The 9,809-nt window shown below is 37.0% G+C and overlaps 1 protein-coding gene across 2 annotated transcripts in view; it reads left to right on the forward strand.

Annotated features, from left to right (window-relative positions):
* SNX24 (sorting nexin 24) overlaps window positions 1–9,803 on the forward strand; it is an 86,716-nt gene extending 76,913 nt beyond the window's left edge. For both annotated transcript variants that reach the window (XM_064735395.1, XM_064735397.1), the window contains exons 4-7: window positions 2,224–2,318; window positions 3,430–3,462; window positions 4,321–4,385; window positions 8,965–9,803. In XM_064735395.1, the coding sequence (XP_064591465.1) occupies window positions 2,224–2,318; window positions 3,430–3,462; window positions 4,321–4,385; window positions 8,965–9,035 (264 nt within the window). In that variant the 3' untranslated portion in view covers window positions 9,036–9,803. The remainder of the gene's footprint in view (window positions 1–2,223; window positions 2,319–3,429; window positions 3,463–4,320; window positions 4,386–8,964) is intronic.
* The last annotated feature ends 6 nt before the right edge of the window (window positions 9,804–9,809 follow it).

Raw genomic sequence — 9,809 nt, forward strand, 5'->3', positions numbered from 1 at the left:
TCATATTTTTATTTTTAATGCTTAAAAGTCCATGACACATTATATTACATCACTTGCAAAATCCTCCTTTGGTCAATGCAGTCATTCCTTCCTTTATAAAATTCTGGAAATTACAATATTCCCAGTCAGCAGAGGTGGTGTAAAAATACAATGCAGTGCAAAATTGCCTTTGCTTCTCTTCAAATTCTACATTTTCAAGTTTAGTGATCACTCAAGCAGAGTTATTGACCACTAACAAACTGTATGGCTTAACAGACTAAAATGGATACTACTTGCTTACATTTTTTGGTGAAAGGTACGTGGTCAGGCCAAGATTAGCAGAGCTTGGGTTGACTCGATACATATTGTGGGGGAAAAAAAAAAACCCCAAACCAAAATAGAATGAGATATTCTCAAGTGAGTGGAAGTAGAAGCAAATAAGCTTGTAAGACCTGTCAGTAGTTTTCCTTTTATAAAATGGTGTATCCTTCTGTTCTTCCCTGCTCCATTCAGCAGCTTCAGCAGGCAGCTCAGCTTTTAGAAAAAGCTGTCAAGAGTTTAGGTATGAAGTTGCACATAAGCACTGGATGCCATTAAACATCTTTCTACAACTTTTTGCGGTTCCTCATCGCATAAAATTAGCAAGATGATTTTATTTGAGCCAGCCATACACATTTCTATGCGATTCACACACTCTCTGAATATGCATCTACCTCCACACCTTCTTTTGTGCTTAACGTGAATGCAGAACGGGATAAATTTTTCAGCAGGAGAGTGCTGATTTTGCAGAATGCAAACAGAGTGGCATTTTTAATGCAGCATCTTCATATAAAGGTGAACTGAAAGGCTTAACACTTACCAACATCTTAGACCTCCTTGTTTGTTATATCCCTTAAAATCTAGAACAGAAAAATTCAAAAGCTGCATTTTTTGCTGAACTTTTATTCAAACATTTTAGTGATGGCCTCAGCTGTTAAGAAAGTATAGCCTCTGAATTCAGACTTGTAAATGTAAAATAAAAAAATATCCAGTTTTCAAATAGTTTTGGTTTTAAATGCTTTTAAGTCCATTGCGTCTTATGTAATTTTAATATTGAGCAGGTTTTCCTTACACAAATAACCAAACCATTTGCTATAAAACCTGCTATAAAATCTAGATGACTTCTAGATGTCTCTTCCAACCCTTCTTTTTTTTTATGATCCTGCTATCCTCTATATACCAGTATCTCCCTTGTGATATTGTAATGTAAAAGAATACACATGCAGGAGTAAGTTACCTTCTGAATGTAAGAGTAATGTGTCTTTCCAGACTTGTTTCTTCTCTATATTTATTTCTTCTATCATGTGATGGGAAAGTGAGCAGGATGAACACAGAAAGCTTTGCTTCTAGGAGTCAATTTAATTTTAAATCCAGTAAAGTTTCTTCCATACATACATTCACTTCAGGTCAGGCCTTTGTGAAGGAAATCTCTTTAAGAAAGCTTATGGCTTAATTTTTCTTGTGAAGTACACGTTTTCAGAATGCATGTCAGTAGGAACAGTAAAGAAATAGGGGCTTTATCTTTCAGGTGAGACAGCTGAATTTATGAACTGTTTTTCTTTGCCTTGTGAAAACTATAGGTCATCTCATCTAGGGAAAAAACAGAGGATGTAGTCTGGGCATTATGTGGCTGTTGTATCATGGTTGTGGAAGAATGTGGCAAGTCTGGCCAGCAGCTGCGTGGTCAGAGCTTTGTCATTCAGAGCCGTAGGGCAGATACGGATGGAGTGTATTGTAAGCTGACCTGTCAAGCCAAGCAGGGAGTTTCCCTTGTTGTCATTTACCAAGACGTGCATTAATAAAACTGCACAAAGTGAAGACGACTTCTGCTCACAAGCCAGATGGTAGTCTTCTGTGAGGTGAACATGAAAGCACTAAGCTGAGGCTGTTTTATATTTTAAATAAACAGAACTTTATTCACAAATGAGCATGCCAGTAACTTAGTTACAGAATCAGACATCTCTGCTTGAGAGGAATATAGGTTGGCACCAGTGATGGCAGGTGAAAAAGAATGTAGTAGCATAAGCTGATTCATCGAGAACTGTGGTTTTCCTATCAAAATTAGGCATTCCAAAATAGGTGTAAAAATGGAAAACTGAAAAGTATTGCAAGAGAGAAATTTTGTTTTAGTAGCTTGAATGGAACTGTGCAATCTCTAAAATATTTTTTTAAACTTCGGTTTCTGTTGTGCCTTTTTTTTTACAGACAGTCATTTTAGAAAATGAAGAGCTCCCTAAGATATTTCTCGATTTTCTGAACGTTCGTCATGTACCTACCTTGCCAAAAGCAGAAAGCTGTGGGTAAGCTCTCCTTTACTGAAAAATATATGGAGCCCAAAAGGCCCATATCCACTCAGTGCTGATGCAATTCCATTGACTTAAAATGGTCTTGCTGCCAACTCTAACACTGTAAAATAAATGGGCAATAGGTTCATGTTAAGTATGTTTATATATCCCCAAAAGGTCGTAAAATAAATCCAGCATGTTCACGACAGAAGGGAAGTTTAATGTAATATTCTTGGAAAGCAAAGGAGAGCTTAGATGAGAAAAATATGACTTTCTTGTAGATCATGAAGTATCTACTGAAATGTAAGATATTCATAAGCACTTAGTAAAATTGCATGGAAAGCCTTTGCATGTGTTTTATGATCATAGTATCGGCACAAAATAGTGCATCATTCCATGATAATTTTATGAGCTCACTCTGTGTGTTCAAAAATGAGGTTTTTTCACCTTTCTGATGACATTACCCCAGCGACCCGATTGCCCATCCCTGGGAGGGGTTCCTAGCCAGTGGCAGAAGGGAATCTTGGGATGACGAATTTAAGGGCTACAGAAATACCCAAACCAGTATAACTGGAAGCTCTGTTACCATCTGCAGCTATGAGCTTTGTAGGCAGAATTTCTTTTACTATGTAAGATGATGTGGTTGACAGTTCAGAAGCATTACCATTCTGCTCCCCAGAAAGCCGCATGGCCCTTTTCCACTTTGGGGCAGGCTGTTTGGATCCATAGTAGTGAAAAGGCAAATTTACCTGAAGATAATTTTGAGGCCCTTTTATCCTTGGAAGTTTCTATGGCACAGGGCAGTGTCCAGAGTGACTCAGAAGCTATCAGGCTTGTAGTTTTCACTTGCAGTTAATGACATCAGCCAGTATCCTCAGTGGAACTACACCTCAGCACTTCACAGATAGATTGATGGAAATTCATCTCTTACAGTAAAACGGATGCTGTCATTTTCAAATAGTGGTGGTTATAAAATGATACAATCTCCCATGTATATTTTCTTATGTGGCATTATGTGGCCACTGACCAGCAAATTGCTCCCTTTGGTGATTCTTAAAGGATTTGGAGGTTTTAATTGTAAAATTAATTTTGTTGTAACCAAAGCTTCCTGTCACTTTACTTGCAGCTCTTTTGATGAAACAGAATCTGAAGAATCAAGGTGAGTTGATTTTTACTTTTTATAGGGCACCTGATTAATAAACTACTTTAATTATTGCCATTTACTTTATTTGTTCCTTGCAGTTAACAAATTAGAAGTAGTTTAGCATTAAAATTGTATTTGTTAAATATTACCATCAGCTGTGCTATATCTATCCATTTTTAGTGTGGCTTGAATATCCTTATGCTAGTGTTGAGAAATTCTTTACAAAACTGACAGAACAGTGCCAGCTCTGAAATATATCTGGGAATGTATTTTTTGTAGCAAGATTTAGCAGAAGGAATTAGAGATCTGGGTTCTTCCCCATGCATTTGATAGATTCATCTGCATCTGGTGGCACTACTTGGAATGTACATGCACAGAACAGAGTGGAGAGGGCTGGGGGAGGCTGTCTGTGCTGTGGCTAAGGGTGAGAGTCAGGCCTGGGGGGCTTCCAACGGCTTCTGTCCACAAGTGATGGATACAGCAACTGCGTTGGGGGCTGTAAGAAAACGGTGGCATTTTGAGTCAGCTTGGTGGCCTGGAGAGTCTGTGGAGCCGGGCTGTAGGTGGTATTGTAGCCTGCATGACACCACGCGCCAGGGAGCAGAGCAGCATCAGGAAGTCTCAGAGCTGCAAGCCAGTCCTCCGGGATGCAGCCCCTTTACTCCAGCTTGACACTGAGGGTATCAGTGCTGGCTGAGGAACAGCGAGCTTTGCTTCCCGGAGATGGAGCCTGCCCTTCTGGGCAGCGCTGGTGTGTGGAACCACACTGCGTGGCTCGCGGCAGCTCGACCACCTCACTTTATCAAAGCTAGTTTGTAGAACAGTCTGTGTGCTGTCCCTTGATACTGACATCCCTGTTCTTGACCTTTCCAGCAAACTGTCCCACCAGCCTGTGCTGCTGTTCCTAAGGGATCCATATGTCTTGCCTAAAGCCAACGGTAATCAAACCTGTCATCTGCTAACAGCACTTCACTGATCTGACCCTGCACTGCATAAACCACATTATTATTATTATTAATACTGGCCTAGTCAAATGACACTGGTCCAAAATCTAATAACCTGCCAATAAAACGATAGTTCTTGTGTAACAAACCATTAAAACACTAAGTGGGGTGGGTGATTTGTAAAAAGGTGAAATTTTCCCCCCAGTTGTTCCCTCAGACAAACCTACTGAGAATTCAAATCAAAAGAAGAACACTGCCTTTCTTTTCTTGTTGTTGACCCTTTGGCTGTTTTGCCTGAACGTCTTGAACTTGGAGGCCCAGTCCTTTGTAAGTGCTTTTGCCCTAAACAACAGCTGCAAGCATGTTTGTATTTCCATTTGGATTATTATTTCTTATCATTTATAATCTCTGGAGCTCTTTATGGGGGAAAAAAGTGTACTTAATTTCACAAGACACTTACATTAGACCTATGTGATTCAAAGGAGCATTCGAAATTGTTATGAACTCTTTTTTTGATATAAAAAGTTCTCTGAATTAATAATTCAGAGAATTTACCCTGTCTCAAATTCAATGCATGCAGGGAAAAAAGTACCACTTTCAGAGTGGGTTCCTCTTAGCTTTGTCATTTTACTTGTTTGAACATGTTATTTCTAATAAATATTTTATTTTAAAAATATAATATGCTTTCAAAACAGAATTTTCTCCCTGAGCTGCACATTTTTTTAATATGGCATTTTGTTTCATTTTACTATATACTGTGTAGAAATATCACACTGCCTTAAAATGAATTAAATTTTTAAGAATAAATTTAGGAAATAACAACTTTTTTGCTTTCCCTAGACAATGGAGTGTACTTCCTTGATATTTTCTCAAGATGTTTCTAAATCCTTGAGGGGAGAGTATAAGGAAGACAAAGCCAATCTCTTTTCTGTGTTGCCCAGTGATAGGACTAGAACACAAGGAATATTTTCCCAAGCCCAGACACAGGCTGTCCAGAGTGGTGCTGGATCTCCACTTTTGGAGACACTCAGAAACTGTGTGGCCATGGTCCTGGGCAACTGTCTGCAGGTGCCTCTTCTTGAACAGGGATTTGGACCAGATTACCTCCAGTCATCTCCCAGCTGCAGTGGTCCTGCTGTTTTTTCAAGCTGTTTACCAAAACCATAGGGATGACCTCATATACTTTGAGAGGGTTAAGCAGTCTCCCTTGCAGGCAGCGACCATGCTAGCTAGTAGTGGGGCCAAACACTATTGACCCTATAAAGTCTCAATGAACTCCAGTATGTAACTAGAGTGAAACTCAGACAACAGAGGTCCAGTGTGATTCAGGTCCACATCAGAAGACACATTACAAGGTTGTTTAGCTTTTACTTTGACTTAGCATTAGTCTACTTTCACAGACTGAATGTTCATTTGAGGCTGAAGTGCAGATCACAAAATCAATGAACCAAAGCACGGTAAGGGGAGGGGGTCACTGCACAGGGTCACATCTGACCCAAGTGACAACAGTAATGAAGAATCACCCACAGAGACACCCCTGTTTAAAATTTGGTCCAGATGCTGCCTATACTAATTCTTCGACTAAGCCACATTGCATGTCTTTATCTTAGTGTTTAATGCTCCTCCTAATTGTATACTTGATTCCTCAAGAGCCTGGTATAAATTATGAACATCATGTAACTCCACACCATTCTGAAGAGAGAAAATGGATTTCATATACAGTTATCCCAAAAAACTGAGATGGTGCTTAGTATTTCCAGCCCACATGTAACATTTTGCTCTAAGACTTCAAGATTCTGCAGTTCTGTGATGGTATTTATCTCCCTTCTATGATGTGTACTCTGAGTAAGGCTCCTTTTTGTGAAATCATTAGGAACTTTCCAATGAATTTTGTAACTGTTTTTTGAAGTAATGCAAAAAAGCATTAAGATAAAGCCCTCTTCTAATGAGTAACATATTTAAATATTGAGGAGGCCTCATTAATGACATATGATATAAAGTACATTTCAGATTCTTGCCAAGGCATTTTCTGACCTTGATCCACAGTATTTAGAATTTTATATGGCAGGTGAATATTCTTTGTATTTGAAAGCCCTAAAACATCAAATTCACTGCAAGTCATTCTTTAACTAAATGAATTAAAACACAAGTTAGAATGTGAGTTATGGTTTAAAAAAGGAAGAAGAAAACCAAGTCCTGAGTCTAGAGCCTCTACTAGTTGACTCAAGTCTAGTTGGAAAGAAACAAAGTTTTTACAAAACTACTATTGCCTTTAATTCTTCTTCTTTGCTTTTAGTTTGCAGCACAGAGAAAATATAGATGAGCTTTCTAAAATTTTCCCTCTCAGATTAGTTCTTACTTTGATAGACTCTGATTCCTTTGTAAAAACAGCCAAGGTTGTTCAACCTACGACCAAAAGTAAGTGTCCGTTAACAAATAACTATTTATTATATGTTGTCTTTGAAGAAGGTGAATTTCAATCAGAAGTCTTTCCTGGATACAGGGATGCCTGTGTTAAGATATTTCAATAAGTAGGAAATAGGGTGAGTTTTAAACAAAATAAAAAAATATTTCTGGAATATAATACTCAAACATTTTTACGCTACAAGTCATTGCATTGTGACTTGTCATTATAAAATACAATCTTGCCATTACTCTAGTGACTGGGCTTTAAGCACTGTTGAATTGCAAGACAGTTTTTCCAGGAATAAGATGCACAGTTACGAACCTCACTGATTTTCAGATTTCCTTTTTCAAGATGTATTTAACAGTGTGAGGGCCCAAGTGTATATTACTTTTTGTGTAAGGGTACAGGGAGAAAGAAAAAATTAATGTTCTCAAAAAAAAATAAAGGAAAAACCTAATGTGCTTCAAACTGGAGATGATACTTTGGAAGCCAAAAAAGTGGGATCTTAGATTTACTGTCAGTTGTTCGAAAATTGTTCTGATGGTTCTTTAAGCCATGCAGGGGTCACAGATCTGCAAGACTGTGCTTTGTTGTGTTTATACTTAAGTTATATATATGTATATATGAATACTTTAGTTGCATTTAACTTAAATTGATATGCTTGGTTTTTAAGCAGAAAAGGCTCACATTAAATCTAATTTTGTGAGGATGCGTAATTTTGAAAATTAATCCTTATTTTCCTATATCTGTATGTTATAGAAGAACCAATAAAAACTGGTTTCTGGAACTGTATCATTTAATCTACAAGGAAAGCATCAGATCACCTTTACAAGTGTATTTTGGTAACATTAATGACAGCTGCATAGGGTTATTCTGCCAGGGTAATTTGGGACAGATGATCTTAGAGGATTTGAGGAAACACTAAATGATTCAAAATATCAGCAAGTCATTTATAATTATGACTCACTATGAGAAGCGGGGTAGAATTATGCATACCTTGTTAACAGGGGAGGTTACCATTCATAAAAACATCCTAAAGTATCTATGTTCATAATATCTGTAATATTCTGAAATCACTTTATTAATAACAAAGAAATAACACATTTAAGACAATAAGGATTGCTTTTATAGGGTCCAAATCTACCTTTGCTCAGTATTTTTAATTCCAAAATTATTTATGTGAAAGAGTTAGGGGCAAACCCTAATTCCCACCCACATTAGATGATCTAATTCATCACATACTAATGATTTTTATAAAAGCTGCATTCTTCCCTTTGTGAACACCTGTAGGCTGATAGTTGAAGCTTTGTTTCATGTGGAAAGTTCCACATCAGGAACCGTCTACTCTTAGCAGGAAATCCATTTCTAGTATACTAACAATTTTAAGGTTGTAAGATGTGATCAGAAATTCTTAGTTTTACTGTCTGGTGATTTAAATAGACCCTTCATTAAAATCTCAGATGATGGTACATTTCAAAAATATTTTTAATTCGACAGTGTATATCCATATACATGGATCTATTATTGTGTTCTATCAGGCAATTCTTTCATGCCAAATGGAACGTGAAAATTAACTGGCAGTTTCCTCTGCAGCTGTGACAACAAAGTAGTGGGAATTTTTTCCTTCAAGTACTGTAGGATGACATTTTGTAACGTGACATTTTATGTTGATTGGACAACCTGAAAATTTCTTCCCTCAAATAATCATTTTTGTACAGGCATCCTCAAGCCTTCTCAGTCTAAACATCGCTGTAAACCACAATACAAAAAACAGCTTTGAAGTATTCCCAGTAGTAATCTAGAAATTTCTTCAAGTATATTGAGATTTTGTTAGAAACTGAATTGCCAGTGTAATCCATCTTCCTTGTGAGAAAAGATTCAGATAAAGAGCTGGAGCCTAGCAGCCTTAAGTATTAGAACATCCCTTTAAATCAATAAGCTACAAATCTGGCAGCGCATTCATGCAATGCCCACTGCTACCCTAAAGTGGCTTTAGTGCTGAAACAGCATTACTAATAGCACATCCTCAACATGGATAAACAGTTGAGTGATGCAGTAACCCAAAGCAAATAAGGCCTTACCTAGTTAAGTTTCACAAAAACATTTGTATTGTACTGACATGGATAAGAAAGTAAGTTTCTTTCTTTTTTTTCTCTTTTTTTTCAGATGACTTTCCAAATGTAGTTATAGATGGCATTCTACATGGAATATTTTATCCTCACTTACTGCCCAGGTAGAAGTAATACGAGGCAAGAAGAAGCTGAAGTCATGGTTAATAGAATTAACAGGAATAAAATTCTGTGATGTGAAAATTATGCTCAGAAGCAAGAGGCACAACCTGAGATTAAGTTCAAGCATTATGACTTTTTAAATAAAATCACTGTCATTACAGTTGCTGCTTTTAAAAAAGATATGGAAACAACAGTATTGAAGTTATTTATACTTTCTATATATTGACATGCTCTGTTTAACACTAAATGTTCCAAGTCATACACTGAATTATGCTAACCTTTGAAAAGTTTTACTAATTATGTCTATAATTTCTCTTAAAGCAAACACTAAACCATTTTGCACCAGGATTTTTCCCAGTACATTACCCATTGCTGGCACTGGATGGATTAGAAGTGCTGAAGAGAGTGTGTGCAAAATTGGAAACATGCTTTCACATTCTGGAATACACAGCACTCTCTGAGGAAATTTTCTAGATTTCAGTTTAAATTATTTGACTTACCAGGAGCTTCTCTATGGCTTTTGCACATTTCCATTCAGTTATGACATCTAACTTGTGTGTTTGTTTACTTTCCACACCAACTTGCTGACTGTATTCCATATATTAACATTTTATAAGTCACAGAACATACAACTCTGTGGTAAACTAAAGCAAGAATATTATTAAGATTATGATCAAACTAAAACTGATACATATATATGTATGTTCAGATTTAACTGGAAATTTGTATGTGTGCTGCTGGACATTATAAAATAAATTACTAGACATGAATGTACCACTT

Source organism: Zonotrichia leucophrys, chromosome Z (genome assembly GCF_028769735.1).
Source record: "Zonotrichia leucophrys gambelii isolate GWCS_2022_RI chromosome Z, RI_Zleu_2.0, whole genome shotgun sequence".
Lineage (NCBI taxonomy): Eukaryota > Metazoa > Chordata > Aves > Passeriformes > Passerellidae > Zonotrichia > Zonotrichia leucophrys.